Source organism: Epinephelus fuscoguttatus, linkage group LG22, assembly GCF_011397635.1.
Source record: "Epinephelus fuscoguttatus linkage group LG22, E.fuscoguttatus.final_Chr_v1".
NCBI classification, from domain to species: Eukaryota; Metazoa; Chordata; class Actinopteri; order Perciformes; family Serranidae; genus Epinephelus; species Epinephelus fuscoguttatus.
The window spans coordinates 7671698-7689961 of record NC_064773.1 but is presented as its reverse complement, the minus strand read 5'-3'; the positions used below and the strand labels follow the sequence as shown (position 1 = coordinate 7689961).

The 18264-nt window shown below is 44.3% G+C and overlaps 2 protein-coding genes across 5 annotated transcripts in view; one reads left to right on the top strand and one right to left on the bottom strand.

The window, feature by feature from the left end:
- LOC125882878 (uncharacterized) overlaps positions 1 to 12091 on the top strand; it is a 93233-nt gene extending 81142 nt beyond the window's left edge. For 2 of the 4 annotated variants that reach the window (XM_049566825.1, XM_049566824.1), the window contains exons 14-16: positions 3614 to 3683; positions 4522 to 4800; positions 11342 to 12091. In XM_049566825.1, the coding sequence (XP_049422782.1) occupies positions 3614 to 3683; positions 4522 to 4773 (322 nt within the window). In that variant the 3' untranslated portion in view covers positions 4774 to 4800; positions 11342 to 12091. Of the gene's footprint in view, positions 1 to 3613; positions 3684 to 4521; positions 4801 to 11341 lie in introns of those variants that run through there. The other 2 variants (XR_007448419.1, XR_007448418.1) reach the window with 2 other exon arrangements.
- A 143-nt stretch (positions 12092 to 12234) lies between these two features.
- Positions 12235 to 18244, bottom strand: ascl1a (achaete-scute family bHLH transcription factor 1a). The gene is made up of 2 exons (XM_049566918.1): positions 13245 to 18244; positions 12235 to 13148 (listed from the first exon to the last, which is right to left on the bottom strand). Exon 1 carries the CDS (start codon positions 13861 to 13863, stop codon positions 13258 to 13260), a length of 606 nt encoding a protein of 201 aa, XP_049422875.1. The 5' UTR covers positions 13864 to 18244; the 3' UTR covers positions 12235 to 13148; positions 13245 to 13257.
- Between the last annotated feature and the right edge of the window lie 20 nt (positions 18245 to 18264).

The following is an 18264-nucleotide window of genomic DNA, read 5'->3' as shown; positions in this document are numbered from 1 at the left end:
CAAGTCACATGATCTGCCAAGAAGCACATTGCCATACAGGGTTCCCAAACGGCATCAGAGGAGCCGTCGCAGTATTGTTATTGTCACTGTAATCCCTTGTTGCTTGTGTTGGATCTGCGAGCATGCATGCGTGCACTGAGGGTTACTGTAAGTGTCCTCGCTGCGGGGAATTCAGCAGACTAAATGAGTCAGGGAGCGAGGGAAGGAAACATGAGACAGCAGACTAGCTCCTCGCCAGATAAACAACACGAGCCCCTCCTCTTTCAGAGAGTTCCCTCTCGCCCAGTCAGCGCAGCGTCACCGCAGTCCGCTCAAAAATATCCCAAAACAACTCTCAATTCTGTCAAAACGAAACTAGGTCACAATATGTTTGCATCCCTTCACCCCCCCCCGCCTGACTGTATACCAGCTCCCCAGCGAGGAGGCCGCCAAAATTTTGGGCATTACGTAAGCGAGAAGTCTTCTGTGTTGGCCACAGCAGGGTGCCAGAGGAGCGCCGACAAAAGAAAATGGGTTAGGCTGCTATTATCTTCCCCGCAGTCCATCACCAGTCCCCTAGCCCCTAGTTTACGCTGGCCATTATCACGCCAGTGTCCTTAGCGCACCAGCATTTGGACTCTTTTACTGCAAACCAAGTGCAATTAATGATCATTAGCTGCCCTGTCTCGCTTCATCCCCATCAAGCCCCTGCCTGCACCATGGTTGGAGGACAAGGGCCAATCACAGCACAGGGAGCACTCAGGCGTGCATTGCACTCGTTGGCCCAGTGCTTGGCCATTCTTCGCTCTAGCAGGCCATTGAGCTCACGGCGAGGAGGGGCTCATTAACACCGGGCGCTCGTTAGAGAAGGGACGGCCGTCGCTGTGCCACACGCTGGACAGGAGAGGTCTGTCCCAACACAATCGGTCGTGTCTCCCTCTAATTATCCGAGCGGACCTAGATTTAGTTGGTCTGTGAGTGGTCACATTGCACCAGAGTGTGTCCCAGTCGCTTAGTCCCCTCCCTAAACCTCCACGCGAACCCTCCACTCACCCCCACTCCAGCTACACCCCCCTTCCTACACCCACTGTCCCCAAAACCAGAGCAGTTTTATCCGTTACTGTGGCGGGATGTCCACGTGTGCCCACGTATTGTTTGGCAGCCAGGCCACTGTGAGCAACCACAATGGGCTCAGAACACTTTACCATCACATCTCTGTAAACACAACACCACACGAGACAGAACCGCCAAAAAACCACCCGCCGCCGCCAACAGATTGTCCTGAATTTGTCTGCAGTGGCAAAGTATTTACCAACACGTTCATTTTAGATTGAAGACAAATGAAATTATTTGAATTGTGATTCACAGAAACACTGTTTGGACAATTGCAGGCTCACTAAAGTTCTGTGGTTCTGAAAGAGCTCATCAAAGTGTCATCAGGGCGATCTTGCTCTGGATTTGGAAACACCAAATTTCTAAAAGAAATCCTGCATTTCAAACTTTGCATTATGGGAAGTGTAGGATCCAGCTTCACCCACACTAAGGACTAATGCTCGTTTACACTGTCAGCGACACAGCAACAGGCTACAAGTCATTTTCAATGGAAGCTGGTGACACAAAGCTACAAACTGACTGCTGACGCTGCAGTTTTTTCAGCGCTCCACTGACACGCAGGAGCATCAACCAATCATATAATTGTGTTTCTAGTTGTGCTGTGTTATTTAGCTTTCGTTGGCTGATGCTCTGCTAACTTTCTGTGTAATGAGATGCACACAGGGGCGGCAAAATGTGATGTTAAATGAGGCTCAGACACTGATCAAAAGCATAGATATTATTTTGGTCAAATACAAACTTCAGATAACATTTAGTCAAGGTGCTTTGTGGCAAGTCGCAAACACACACAAGCTCCTCTTGATGTAACTGAGTTGACGAGAATTTGAACAGCACCTCAACGGTGATTTGGTGATAATGTAGCCGATCACACTGATGCTGAGTCACTCATAGTGCGAACATGTCATAAGGCTACGTTTAGACTGCAGGCAAATCAGATGTGTTTCTTAAATGAGGCTTTTAAGACAGACTGTCCACTCTGTTATTTGCAAGTGATCAGATCAGATTTGTGCGTCCAGACAGCACCAACCTATCAGCATGGGTTGCTGTGGTAACAACGTGGAGTCAGTAACCTGCAATGACTGTTTTGGATCCAATGTGCAGAAATCACATTTTGTGTGTTTTTGTTTTGCTGTTCAGACTTTCAAAAATTAATCTGGAAACAATCTGAATATGCAATCAAAAAGGTTTGGGCTGGCAGTTTGAACAAGGCCCAGGAGTCATGATATCTCTATTCTTGATTTAATCTCTTTCTTTCCCCAACTTTATGAACACACGACACTTAAAGGGATAGTGCACCCAAAAATGAAAATTCAGCCATTATCTACTCATCCATATGCCAACGGAGGCTCAGGTGAAGTTTTAGAGTCCTCACATCCCTTGGGGAGATCGGCGGGGGGAGCAGCTAGCACACCTAATGGCTGACGGCGCCCCAGACTAACGTCCAAGAGCACAAAATTGAAACCACAAAATATCTCCATACTGCTCATCCACAGTGATCCAAGTGTCCTGAAGCCCCGACATAAAAAGTTGTTTGGAAAAACGTCATATGAACTCTGTTTTTAGCCTCACTGTAGCCTGTAGCTCTGACTGCTTCTCTGTGCTCTGTGCTCACGTGTGCGCGCTCAGGGTGATCGGTGATGCACGGTCTCTGAAGAGCAGCAGTCTCGTCAGTACTGATGTCCAGATTCTCAAGTGCAGGCATCGCCAATTCCCAGTCTGAGCAGCAAAGACTTTCCTCATCCGTTGGCATTGCTTTGCATTTGAAACAACTACACCACCAGGTTTCCAGTGCTCGACTCCGGTATTCTGCGGCTGGCTGAGGGTTAGGCTCATGAGCTGCGGCGGCTGCTTCATCCAGTAGCCTGAGTTCCACGTCCGTATACTCGGGCTCGAACAAATACGGCTCAACAAAGAAATGCTGTTCCTCCTCAATTTCAAAGTCTTCAGACATGTTGGGCTGTCCTTTGCTAAAAGACTGTAGTGCAAATTATCTTTTAGCTGCTGTGGTTACTCCTGTCGCTCCCTGCGGTGCACGTGTCACGTGATGTAAACACGGGTAAGCAAAGCTAATGCTTTCGCTGATCTTGCGCAAGCGCGCACACGTGAGCGTGGAGCACAGAGAAGCAGTCAGAGCTACAGGCTACAGTGAGGCTAAAAACAGAGTTCATATGACGTTTTTCCAAACAACTTTTTATGTCGGGGCTTCAGGACACTTGGATCACTACGGATGAGCATGTTGGAGATATTTTGTGGATTCAATTTTGTGTTCTTGGACGTTAGTCTGGGGCGCCGTCTGCCATTAGGTGTGCTAGCTGCTCCCCCTGCCGAACTCCGCAAGGGATGTGAGGACTCTAAAACTTCACCAGGGCCTCCGTCGGCATATGGGTGAGTAGATAATGGCTGAATTTTCATTTTTGGGTGCACTATCCCTTTAATCAGTGGAGTCCTTACTTCAAAACTGAGCTCATATGTTCTTTTTCTGAATGAACTTTCACCAACTCATTTCTCTCTGTTCCTGCAGTGACTTCATGCGATCATTGATCACCAACATGGACCTCCGCTCATTAGAAGTGAGGCTCTTCAAAGCAAAGGTTTGCACTTCCCTAAATTCTTCTGCACTTCTGCTGGCTTGTGTGCGCAGCAAATAACTGCCCACCACATGTTCATACTCTTGAATCTGTTTTCACAAGGTGCACTTGATTACCTCCACGCAACATCAGATTAACTCTCACATGAGTCACATTCATGCCACAAACAGCGTCCCTGCCTCTCTTTCATGGCTCCACGGGTATAATTATAATGAAATAAATACTGGTAAACACTTTGAAGAGCAATTCCAAAGCATGCTTTGTAAAGCTAGCTTTTTTTTAATGAAAGACACTCAGCCCTCATGCATAGAAATGAGGGAAGCAAGCCAGAGAGAGAAAGACAGGGGTGCTTTTCCCTTTTCATAGATTAGCAAGGCCCTAATCTCATTAAAGTGCCCAGCAGTGAACATGCCGTCCACTCCGCCCAGCCCTGTAATCAGCCTGAGACACACAGCTCATCTCAGATGGACCGGGACTAGCCTACCAGCTGGCCGCTCACAGCCAGGCCCGGCCCTCATTCATACGAGGAAGTACTGAGCAACTGAAAGGCAGGAGGAACATGAGAATGGGCTAATTGCCAGAAAGGATTATTCCCCAAACCCTCCCTCCCCTCCCCCAACAATTATCACCTTGACTGCATTAACTGTGCAAACAGGTGCACTCAAACAAGACTAGAAACAGGTTGAGGTAATCTGAGGCTACCCTGAGAGTCACACACAATAACACACACACACACACACACACACACACACACACACATGAGCGCACACTCACAACTGTGCTCAGAGCTGACAGCCACTTTACCTTGTTTTTAATGTCAAATATTATTATTGTTATGTAGCAACTGTTCCTGTTCCTCCTGGAGGAGCAGCGAGGAGACGCTGGAGCTCAGCAGGGCTTCATCAGCGCAGAGCAGCTGCTTCTGGAGCTGAAGGCCGGGGGAATCCATCTGGAGCAGGAGGCTGCGATCAGACTGGAGCTGCAGCACATGCCTCCCCTGGACCTGCTGGACTTCCTGGCCTACCTGCCGCTCTTCATGCTCATTCACAAGTCAGTCATCGCCAACCCTCTCAACGACTCCAGCAACCTCTGACCTCAGTCACTGCACTGTGTGGCTCAGGTATCAGCATCACTGCCACCACTATTATCAGTACTGTACTGACAACTTGTCACCCATTCATGATCCTAGGCACACGAGCACTTAAAATGGTGAGATTTATTGACATTGTGTGAATGCAGCATAAATCTGAGTGATTCACCAGTTTGTGCAAACACCAGTCCGTCTTGTCAGTGCTGATCTTTGAGGATGTGGACCGACTGATGTGTTTGGCTAGCGCTTTACATTTTCCTTATCTTCACCAAACTCAGTTCCTCCATCTTGGCTCTTGCAGGGTGGATGTTCTAGGTATTTTTCTAACACGACCTGTTTCTCTTAAAATACTACAATTAGCTTGTGGGATATCCGTCAGCTTTGGAAGTAGTGCCAGGTTATTGCAAGCTAATTAGCTGGTCATGCTAACATTAGCAGTTTAATGCACTCCTTCTTGTGTTGAGCCCAGTGTTCCCAGTAACTACTGCCAAGAAGCTGTTTTAGGCAGAATTTAGCAAGCACAAGAAATTATTTTTTCAATTGTCAAATATCAATTGTATTAAACAAACCTGGTCTTAAAGCTGGAGTGCGAAACTTTTGTCTCCTCCCTCTGACACGTACCATATGCCTGCAGGTGAGCTTGCGCATCTCCCCGGGTCCCAAGAGAGCTTTCTTTCCAAGAAACTTTTCTTGGAAGCTTCTTAAGTGCAACATACACTGCCGCCAGCGCGGCGCTGTGGCCGTCAAGTGTGCCCCCCAACATACATTGGCAGCGGCGCGCAGTGGCACCTTCAACACTAAAGTGTATCTCCTACCCCAGCCCACTAGGTGGCTGTACCTACACTAGTTGCCAGCGGTTGCCAACTGCTAGTAACGGAAGAAGAAGATGAAAAACTTTAAGGCAACAACAACTTGGATTTCACAGGTGAGTTTCTTATCAAAATCGTCTTTGGCCCCGTTTATACGACAACGATTTCAACTGAAAATGGTAAACTTTAGTTGCGTTTTGGCCGATCGTTTACACGACAGCAGCGTTTTGGGTGCGTTTTGAAAACGGGTTCCAGAGTGCAACTTTTTGGAAACAGCAGCGTCTCCGTTGTCATGTAAACTTGCAATATGCAGTTCCTCTGAAAACGGAGACTTTTCACACATGCGCATTACGGTTCCAGTCACTAGGCATGCGCGAGAAAGTCGACCACTCCAACTCCACCTCGTCGTCCATCCAGACAAAGTTATCTGTGCATGCTTTCGCCATTGTGTCTTCTTTGCTTTGGTTTGCAACACCACAGCATGACGCCATGCGTGTTGCTTTGCAAATTTACACTGCCACCCACTGGCCTGGCGTGCATACTACAGCATTTCCAGTAGATTTTGCGGCTCTGTGTTATCGCTTCAATAACGTTGTCATATAAACGCAGAAGTTTTTTAAAACGCAACGGTCAGACTTTTCCATTTTTAGAGAAACCGTTGTCGTCTAAACAGGGCCTTATTAAAAATTTGAAGCAACTGGAGTTGATACTACAGCAGCCGAGACGTACATAAAAGGCTTTTCTCGCAGCACCGGCCGTGCTGGAAATAGAGCAGCGGGCTAAAGCAGAGCGGGGTGGCACGTCAGCTGGCTCCAGTATGGGTTTGTTCATAGAATATAATGGAGGCGGGCGTTTTGACGCGCAGCGTATGGCAGCGGTGTGTGTTGCACTTTAGGATTTTCCTGCTGTAGCTTCCGTTATACCAGTGGCTCCCAACTTTTCCAGTCCAGATTTGGGGGTCCAGATTTCTCATTATACATTAGTTCAAGGTCCACTCAGTTTAATATATTCATTCATTCATTCATTGGATAATAAGAGACGTGTATAGAAACCCGAGAAGGAAAGGCGATGTTAAACAGGCCTCTATTGTTTCTGCAACATGACATTTCATAGAGCTGTTTAGTGCTGTCTATGGTCCTGAAATGTTCTGCAGCAGTAGACACTGATCATTTATCACGTACAAAGTCTTAAACAGAACTATTAGAGTAAAACTCCCAGACTCCCTCCACAAACTGTCTCAGAGGCGATGTTCATGTAAATGTTCTGATGCAACAACTGCTTATTGTTCTGCAGTGAAAAAGAAACGATATTCGAGCCGCTCAGACTGTTTGTCCTCCTCTATCCAACTTAATCAGCACTGATGACTGATATTCAATGAGATATTCAACTAATATAGTTTGAGCCATTGTTTTGCCTCGGCTTTGCCAATTAGATATGGCCGTGCTCTCCTGCGGCTCGTACACGCTTGACAGGCCGCCACAGAGGGAAACATAATGGACTCTGACAGGCAGCAAAGCAGAGCTGTTAGATCAGGGACGTCCTGTACGCAGCATATGTCATCATGTAAAAAAAACCCTGCAACAGACAAGACTACAACCTCATGTTAAACCTGCTTTGAAGTCCTCTTTAGATTTACATGTTCAACTCTGGAGTTTATGAGAGTCTCCTCCACTACTTTTGCATTCAGTGGCAAATATATAATCATTGTCCTAATTGTTTAAGTCATAATGACAAACTTTTGCTGGTCTCAACTTCTCAGCCTTAAAGATTTAAGCTTTTCTTTTCCACACTTGATGGTAAACTGAATATCTTTTGTTTTTCAGTTGTTGGTTGAATAAAACAACACAGGAAAGTGATTTGAAAATATAATCGTGGGCTGTGGGGAATTATAACGGGCATTTTGCACAATTATTTGACATTTTGTAGACTACACGATTCAGTTGATGAAGAAAATAATTGCAAATTTAATCGTTAGTTGCAATCTTCAGTATCCTTCACTACTTTTACCTTTTCGTCCATCAGCTGTCATGTCTTCCTTATTTCACTGTGATCTTTAAGGAGCCTATACAGGTGATTTTTGTCTGTTATAATCTGTTGCAGACAGGTAAAGAAATCATTTTTGCCTGTAATTCCTTAAAGGGAAACTTCGGTTTATTTCAACCTGTCTCCTATCGTCCTAAATTTGTTTTGTCGTGACTAGTGACATAAAAATAATCGTTAGCATGTTAGCCGTTAGCCTAGATAGAGCCGGGGTGCATAGTAGCGTCAGACCTGTTAAAACGTAAGTGAACGGGCAACCTTCAAGTGCAAAGTTAGTCCACTAAACAAGCGTTTTTTCCCACAAAGACCGCCTCATATCGTTAGGATAAATGTCAGAGAACATATAGAAAACCACATGTAAACGTGTTGTCTTACCTTACCGGTGTGCTGCCATGTTTGTTTACCATTTAGCTCTGCTTTCCAAAGCACGGGCGAAATATATCTTGCCAGCTCTAGATAAAGCCCAGCTGGATACTACTCCAGGTGGAGGTGTCTCGTCCTCGGTCACATCCAGACCTTGAAAATAAGGCTGCAACTGGTCCCATTCCTTGCAACAGAGGCATTCCTCTTCTGTGGGCACTGGGGCACAGCATTCACAGGTACACCACCAATCTCCAGAGCTACGCAGCCTTGCAGCAGCCATTCCTCTTCTCTCGTCCTCTACCTGTTGCACCTCTCTCTCTCTCTCTCCTCCTCTGTTCTTCAATTTCACGAAGCTCTTCGTCAGTGTATTCTGGCTCAAATAAATAAGGGCGGCCATCAAACTCTGCAAAATCAAATTCCTCCTCCACAAAGTCCAAGTCTGGCAAAAAGTCAGCCATTATTCTATAAATCTTTCATAAAATAAATGAATGAACTTTTCAGGCTACTGTCCGGTTCTGCTTTCCAGCTGTTGCTGCTTGTTCTCGCAAATTTCAGGCATGGTATGAAATCGCTGCTTGTTCTCGCGAGATTTCGGCCGCGCTTTGGAAAGCAGAGCTAGATGGTAAACAAACATGGCAGCACACCGGTAAGGTAAGACAACACGTTTACATGTCGTTTTCTATATGTTCTCTGACATTTATCCTAACGATATGAGGCGGCCTTTGTGGAAAAAACGCTTGTTTAGTGGACTAACTTTGCACTTGAAGGTTGCCCGTTCACTTACGTTTTAACAGGTCTGACGCTACTATGCGCCTCGGCTGTATCTAGGCTAATGGCTAACATGCTAACTATTATTTCTATGTCACTAGTCACTTGAAACAAATTTAGGACGATAGGAGACAGGTTGAAATAAACCGAAATTTCCCTTTAAGGATGACTCGATCAATGGTTTTAACTCCAAAGTCTTGAACATTATCCAAACTTTGTAGTTACATACTGTTGTTGCTAACTTGTTGCATGATCAGCATTTCCTCACATTTTGGTCATGATCTTGGCAACAGTGCAGGCAAAATTTGACCATATGTAGCTGTTTGCAGTGAGGAAGCACCTCTGTTTCTGGCTTGAAACACTGCACTATTTCTACTACGTAATATTTAGGCAGTGATTATGGTTACAGCACCTGGCCTAGAAAGATGTGCAGGTGTTTTGCACACTGATTAATAGAAAGAAACACATTCTCACACCGACCTCGTCATATATCAATGTTTGGTCATGAATATCCACGTCCGGGTATGATGTGCAAGGTACCCTGTGTGTGCTGGTTGTTGATGTTCTGGGACACCGTGTCAAGTGCTGCCTGTTGCATACATTGTCTTTCAAAATACACTTTTGTTTTCACAGGAAATTTAACATTTACATACAGTCTCTTTCAAAATAAACACACTACATCTTTACAGCGACACAAAATCAGTGTTTTTTCCTCCAACAACTAACACACATGGTTAGGTTGAGGAAAAAAGAATAGGGTTTGACTTTAGACCCATCCATCCGCCCTACTCCGGACTTTTGTTGCCTTAACGTTCGTTCTTGTTCCGCGTATCATGCCAATGTTTAAGGACAGCATTTTTCTTCAGTGTCTGACACTGTAAGTCACTGCCCAAGCACTCGATTTCGACGACTTTGGAGTGAGTCCGAGTCAGTTGGAGAAACAACAAAATCTCTCCTAGGTTGCCACCAAAATCATCAGCCTCAGTTTAGACAGTAAATTCCTGTTCAAAGAGCTGCGTAAGAATCTCCTGCTGAGTCGGAGTAAAGATGTTTCTTCGTGTTTAAGTTTCAGCGAAGAACGTAATCTACATTGTAATAGTTTAGGAGCTGAACACGGAAGTGCTCGGTGGTCGACAAAGGCGAAAGTGCTACAACGGCCCAAAACATTTCCATTAGGAAAAGTGGTCCGTGGCTTCTGGCACGATGCTCATTCAAAAAAGACGTGAAGATCCCAAACAAATACAACAGAAACGTGCTGCAGAAACAAATCATTAACAGCAAATACAGACACAGACAAACCTGAAAACTGTTCTTCTTGAGGCTCCCCATCGATGCCTGGAGAGCTTCTGTTGTGTTCCCTCGATATGCAGCATTTTATTTTTGCATTTGTTTTCAGGGTCTGTGTGTCAACGACCGCCTGTGTTTTCATCATGTTTGCTGCTGATGCGTTTTCTTTCACTTCCTGTAACTCATTTCTTCATTTGCGGCACGATTCCAGTGCTGTATCTGTTTCGTATTTCCATAAATATTTTTGTATCTGTGTCATTTCTGACGCTGCATTTTCTCCTACAATAAATATGTTGGGCCTCTGAAAGACATTTGCTTGTCAGCTGTGATATTTTTCATCACATTTGCATGAACTTTAGCCAAATACAAGTGTTTACATGTTGAGCTACATCACATGTGACAGGCGTGAGTGTGTGCTGTATTGCTTACAATTATAGCTGTATGTTTGTAACTGTTCCACTGACTAAATGTATATTATTTTTCATTATGTTTAATCATCTTTAATCATTTCTTTATTTATCTAAATAAAGTTGAACAATGAAACATGACTGTGTGACTCTAAGCTTTGCATGTGACAAGCCTGATTCGTGTCATTGTTTTATACGTAAAAGTCTGAGGTATATTCAAGTATATGAGAAGAGTTCGAGATATAGAAGGAAGTCAGGTCATCATCATAGAACATGCAGGCCCAATATACTGCTGTTTGCACATGTTCCTGGTGTGAACATAACTGCATTGCAAATATAAGATGTAACTGTTGTGTATTGTGGACACTGAAAGTTGTGTATTTTAAAAAACAGTTGAAATTTAGAAACAGTCATCAGTTTCATTCTGTGTACTGGGGCTAAAACACTAATCCATTTACAATACAGGTGATGTTTTCAGAAGGATAAATATGTCAGCGATACGTCTCAGTGTGTCCACATTCAGTCATTCTTTTTGCCGCTGCATTTTAAGGAGACAATAACAAAATTAAATGGTATTCACTGCAAGTGTTCACCACTGCGACTTGTTCTTTACTACTTGTCTTGCCGCCCTGTTCATTCCCACCCTCTGCCCCCTCTCATGGCCCCCTGGTGGTCCATGAACCCTCCTTTGAAAACAACTGATGCACGCGCATCTTGCACAATGACCTTGTTTTGCAGTCAGTCTCTGTTTGTGGCTAAAGTATTTTATTAGTCTGTTAAATGTGTGAATTTCTTAATTTAATATGATTCCTCTGAGTTTATTATCAGCTCAGGGAAAAGCTTGAAAGAATTTTTTTTTCCAGACACTCATTTTTTCCCTCCCTCTCTCTTTCCCAGGTGGTGATTGTTGTGCGCCTGGCGGCATGCTGCTGTCAGGGGGCACACGCCATCAGCCAATTCAGCTCTGTGTCTCCACTCGACCACCATACACAGCCCATTCACTCATTAAAGCAGACACGCGTCCGGCTGCAGCCTCCGCCCTACCTGTCAAACTTAGTTTCGCAGAAACACAAGCTACTACCTCAGAATCTGTTGGTGATCGCCACGGTGTGACCATCCCCGCTGACACTCCCTCCTTCTCTCCATCTGCTGATGTAGAAGACATTTATTTGACCCAAAATTTCACTTTGGATAAAAAATATTTCCATTTGAAGGCTGTAATTTGTTGGTTTCTCTAAGTGCGCACGAAAACCTTTTAACGTGAGGAACAGTTAACGCGCCGTTTTAAGCTGCGTCAGCCTCTGTCCATGACATCGAGTCCAAATTATCATTATTTTTGCTGAGGTTTGGTCACTTTAAGATCCATTTTTGAGGAGATAAAAGCATTTCATCAGTGCTTGTATCCTACAGCTGCTGGGTTAGTAGGATTTCATAGCGGTGGCTCAAATTTTACGCACATGTGGCAACAGATTTACACTTTGCCCTTTTGCGCAGTGGATGGATTCTGTTATAGATAATCTCCAATATTACAAAAGATATTGGACATTAAGAGTTTGGCTGAGTGACATGTGACTAAACATTGCAAAGAGCCACAAGTCGTTAATTTAGACAAACTAGAAGGAAGATATATCGTGCGTAAAATGTGCGTAAAACTTGTTCGTCTTTTTTCTTCTTGTCTCTACAGCTCCATCATTACTTCTCCTCCAATTAACTGCTAACCACATGTTGAAAGCTGTGATAGTGCCCTCCCTCCTTTAAATACACCCCCCAAAAATAAGACAGAAAAGTACTTCAGTAGCAAATCATTTTATTCTTGGACTAGAGTGTAGAAAATATGGTTATAAGACTTCTTTTTTTCCAACATCTGTTTATGTGAAGACAATATAGAGCTGGCAGTGTAAAGAGAGACAATGCGTAGCCATTGCGCTCTGTTTGGACAATAGCTGCATAAGTTTTTGATCATCGTGAACTTCATGACATAATAATGCAATAACATGGTTTGAGCTATTAAATAAGACACATCGGTGCTAGGATAAAAACGTCGGAGTGTCAAACTCCGTCTGGGAACCTCAGGAACAGAAGAGCCAGAGAATAATAGACTACACGTCTACATAGGCAGGAGGTATAGAAGCAACTTCGCAATATATAGACAAAATATATACAAAAAGGATGTGTACAAAACATCTATAAATCTCTTACATACAAAAATATCTTAATATATTTCAAAAAAGCGTTTGATATAGAATTTTATAGAATAAATCCGCGACTTGGAAGCATTTTTTTTTCTGAATTAAAACGTCTGAGAGGTTTACCAAAGGGTTGGTGGTGTGTGATTGGATTTAGCATAGTTGAAGAGCGACGTGTTAAATAATGTTTTTAATGTGCTGCTGAAGAGCATGAATTCACTTTAGGGTTTTTATCATGGGCAGATGCACAGAAGCTCGGATTCCCACGCTGTCAGGAGACCCGTCTTCCTTTAATCCTTTGGCGCTGATCTCCGGCCTGATTTTCCCCCAAGTTTTTTAGGGACGTTAAGGCCGTGTCTGTCTGTCTGTCTGTCTGTCTGTCTCAGTCTGGGAGGACCACGCGTTAAGGACGCGGGGCCAAAACGCGTATACGGTGCGTCTGGTTTTTGAGGACAGCCAGCCTCCTCCGGGACCATCCCAAGCGCACTTCAACAGTAAAGTTGAGTTGATCCATATTCCTGTGAGAAGAGAAGAAAAATAAAAGTTAAACCACTGTCCAGAGTCTTTATGGTGGATGTTTGGTGTCTGCTCTGATATCATTCATTTATTCTTACCTTTTACAGACGCTCAGAACCAGTTGGTGAAGTCCAGCAGCTCCTGCTCCTCCGGGCTGAGAGGATCGTAGGAGCCCTCGTCGGATGAGTATGAGGACACCGGTGAACCTGCCATGGAGTTCATGTCAGCGGAGTATCCCTGCGACATGGTAGGCGACAGGACGCCGGACTGAAACGCCGCGCTTACCGCGTCGTGCTCATCCAGCAGCTGCTGCAGGGCGCGGATGTACTCCACGGCTGAGCGCAGCGTCTCCACCTTGCTCATCTTCTTGTTGGCGGCGCCGTTGGGGACGTGCTCCCGCAGGGTGGCGAACCCGTTGTTGACCAGTTTGACGCGGTTCCTCTCCCTCTCGTTTCTCCGGGCCACCGCGTGCGGCTGCTGCTGCGGGAGGCTGTAGCCGAAACCCGCGAAATTGAGTCTCCGCTTGCAGCGCAGCAGCTCCGGGGAGGAGGAGCGCTGCCTCTTGGGCTGCTTGGACACAGACTTCCCGCTGCCCTGGCTGCTGCCGCTCGGGCTCAGCTGGATGCTCTGCGCCGCCGCGGCGGCGGAAAAGAAACACGCGGGCGGCATCAGCTGCTGCTGGCTGACGTTAATTTCCATCTTGGCTGTGAGGTCCATTCCCAGTTAAAAAAAGAACAAACTTATAAAGAAATCACCAAGTCTCGCGGCGGTGCGTCCCGCTCGTGCCGTTCACGTGGTGTGGGCCGTTTGATGCGCACTTGCTTCAGTGGGGGCAGTCCGCTGGGCTGCTGCCTCACGCGCTCCTCAAAGCTGCTCTGAGTCCTCGAGGAAAGAAGCCACTGCTTTTCAATACGTTTGGATGGGGGACTGGCCACGCCCTCCGGTCGCGTGGATTCACCTTGGGCTCCTGCCCCGGTGCCGGTGCGTTGCGCGCGCCGGACGCGTGCCACTTGAAGCACTAAACAAACAGTCAGTGGTGAGGTTTTTTTTTCTTTCTATCTATTACGGGTGTCAGAGAGGTGTGTGGCTGAGCGAGAGGAAAGTTTCCAACTCAGAGTCCCGTTTAGGACACAAACAGGAAATACTTAAAGTTCTGTTATACTGGAAAACAACTTGTTCGTGCTTTCTTTTAAATCATTTTTGTTTTGCAACTTTTAGTAGATACATTTTCCATTTTATTGTCTTTATTTTTGGAGATCAGATGTCAAGAAAAATCAGCCTGTCCTGTAAAGTCACGTCCCTTCTTGTAAAGTTAAGTGTGAGGACATTCTCTTGTGTTTCACTGAACTGACGCACTTTTATTTGTCAGTGATGTTTCGAAAGTGTCAGCAGGTGACATTAAAACAATCCAAAAACATCCAACATCCAGTCTGCTTATTTTAAAGAAAAGAACGGGGAGAACAGATGTAGTTTTATCCGGATCTCCAGAGTTACAGGGTTTTAAAATGTTCAGACACATGCGGGGGAAAATATAACTCATAAAATAATTCAGTTTAAGAGGTAAAATATTTGTTATTCTTTTGTTTTCTCTCGCAGCTCTGGACCAAACTGCGGTGCTGAAAGACAGCTCTCCAGATTTACAGCTCGCATAACGCCCCTCACTCTGGACTTTATCTGAGAGCTCTGCATGTAAATCAGCGGCTCGCTGTCGTTTCAACTCAAACGCAGTCTAGTTTTATTGTTCGCGGTACAGACGCGTCTGAATGCCGCTCATTTGAGGAGCCATTGTGCATCAGAGGCCGAATTTTCCACTTTGATTAGAGCAGATCATCAGCCGCGCACAGGCGGAACGGTGGGGCGCAAATCAGCAGAGGGGCCCTAAGAAGCAGCTCGGAGGAGGCTTTGTGTGTGATTGGATACACCCGGTATGGTTACAGTGGCGCGGACGCGGTGTGTTCTGTCGATTGTTGTCGCTTTGGAAAGTGCAGGATGATAAAACACGTCTTTCAGCGCGGAACAAAACCAAGACAAACTGTATTACCCTATCTGCCTCCGTGTGCGTGTGTTTGCGCGTGCATGTGCAGTGTGTGTACGCGCAGTAAGACAGAGAGGAACCAGATTGTATTGTTCTGACTGTGCGTAATTTTTTTTACTTTGTGCGTATTTTTTAAGTTTTCCCGCATGGCGTTGTTCTTCATCCGTGTTTGCGTGAGTCTCCACGCGTGCGTGCAAATAATGTCTCAATGTGCGTGTTTGCGCGTGCGAGTTCTTCTCTGTGTTTGGTTGTCTTGTCTTTCCACGCGTCAATTTCTGTGTTTGCGCGTGCGTGTGCGGTGCCTGAAACTGCAATAACACTAAGAGAAATCAGATTCAGGATTTTGTTAAATCTCAGTTTATGCGCATTTTTTACTTTACGCATGGTTCTCCTCTCTATTTGTGTTTGACTCTATCTACGCGTGCATGTGTTTGATTTCTCCATATGTGCGTGCACGTGCGGTGTCTTAAACTGTAATAACACGAAGAGAAATCAGATTCGTGGTTTTCTTAAATCTTAGTTCGTGCGTAATTATTTACTTTTACGCGTTGTTTTTCCTCCATCCCTGTTTGTTTCTTTCCACGCGTACATAAAACCAATTTGTCCGTGTGAGCGTGTGTTTGCGCGTGCACGTGTGGTGCATGTAAACTTGTGCAGTAATCCGGAGAGAAACCAGAATTAAGATTGTTTCTCAGCTTGTGCGTTTCACTTTTTTACGCACGGCGTTCTTCTCTGTTGGTGTTTGTGTCATTCCGTGCGTGCGTATACCCAGTTTCAGTGTGTGTGTGTGTGTGTGTGTGTGTGTGTGCAAATAAACCCTGTCCACGCCCCCTCCCCTCCTCTGTTTCTTTATTTCTGTGCGCGTGCGTCCTGTGCATGCGCATCCTGAAGAGAGGATTGTAATAAATTGTGCAATTTTTCTGCGTTAGATGTGGCATTCAAAATCAAGCTTGCATTGAGGAGCCCCCCCCCTCCCAGCCCAACCCACTGCCCCCACCTCCACCACCAATACTTTCTTTTCTTTCCCTCCCCCCTTACTCTCTCCCCTTCTCTCCCTCTCGCCCTTTTTTGGGCCCAGCAAGAGAGTTTAGAAAAGAAGCGTGGGTTCTATTCAGCCTCCCCCTGCACCCCTTCACCACCGCCCGGCTTTCTGAAACCTATCCATGCCCTGTCAGTGTTCTTCCAGAGTCCAATTAGCGCTTTGTGAGGACTCTGTCCCTCTCTGCTGCTGCTGCTGCTGCTGCTGCTGGTCGTCCAGAGGCGCTCCTTTTACTCGAGGGGCTTTCCAGTCATAGCTGAGTGTAATAATTAATATGACATCTGGGCGCCCGAGTTCTCCTTTAACCACTTTCTGTATTTTTCTCTTTTCTTTGGGGGCTTCGCTGCGTGGAGACAATAAAACAATAAACTCATAAACACCCGTATCATCCAGTGCATCTCTGTGTGTGAGGTGAAGGCTAATCTGTCAATTTGTTTGTCATTAAAAACAGTTTTTCTGACAGAGTTTTGTTTTCTTACAGCAGGTGCATCATTAGTAATGGATACATGTCTGAAGACTAATGTTTAAAGCAGTTACTCTTTTGATCTTTGTAAGAAATATGTGCGCAAAACTTACTTTCATGTAACAAACGTTGTTGTAAATTGATTTTTTGGGGGGGTTAAATAATCTGTAAGACATTTTTTCTTTCAAAATGATGCACAAACATGAGACTGCACTGTGTGTGGCTGAAAGAAAAATCTTCTAGGTGTTCCCTCAACTAAAAGTTATGACGAGCTTTTCATACAGAAAGGCACCATCACACTGTTTGTTTCTAGCCAAAAATAAATGGAGGAGGACAAAGGAGGGAAACCAAACATATACAGTCCACCACCTGTTACAAAGAGCTGATGGCATTTCTAAACTATCTCCGTCCTGGACTTGAGCCTCCTCTGTGATGTTTGTGTAAACACCTCCTCCCTCTGAGTGTCTTGTTTTCAGCCTGACATGAGAAGTTGTAATTGAACGTCGCCCTCTAGAGGACAACACAGGGAACTCAACACTGGGAGTAAAGAGCAGCTTTCATTTCCTCATCTTATTAAGCAGTGCACAACTGTTAGAGTAGAAATATTCCAGAGGTTTAACGGATAAATAAAACACTACATAGGAAAAAAAATGACTCAGCAGTTCAGATGAGTATCTTGTAGAGTTGAGGCTACATATATGAAGGGTTGAGTGCGTGGAATGGTTTTAATGTGCGGGTGTTTTCTGCAATAAAATTGACTTTTGTGAGTGTTAAATTTTGCTCAGATAAAAGATATGTTCTGAGCTGCAGATATAAAAACCAAACAGCATTTATATAAAGCAGCAAATAAAGAAACTAAAAGTATTTTAATAAGTGTATATGGCAGTAATTTAAAAATATTAGAAATATTTTTTAAAATTATATAAGATAATATAAAATACAAATAATATAATAATTATATATAATAATAATAATAATATTTATAAAAAATAATATAAATAAAATATTAATGATCATGATAAAATCATCAGAAAGAGCACATTATATCCATCTAATTTCTTATTTGTCCCAATTAATATTTTATTGGATGACATTCATGGAGAAGTGTGAAACATTAATGAGGAGTTCATTCACAAATAAAAGCCGCTCTCAAAATGACTATACCAACACCAGTCTGACTGATTTTCCCTCAAGAGCAACAAGAAATATTGTATATAGGGGAATAAAGTATATATTGAAGCAACACAGGTTGAAATGAATGACTTGATTTTGAGCAAACATAATAACAAAAGAAACAGAAAGGCGTAGGAAGAAGTGTCTATAAGAAGTCTATAGTTTGATTGATATTCCCTGGGCTGCACAAATCATTTTTAATCATAATAATTTGTATTATTATTAATATAATTTATATCAATAATAATAATAATAATAATAATAATAATAATAATAAATTAAAAAGAAATAATGAAACTTTTCGGTGCAGTTACTCACATTCACCGCTGGGCGTCGCTGTTTCACCACCTAACTGTGCCAGTCCATCTTTATAACGTCCTAGTTGTTGAATAGTGTTATATCATTAAT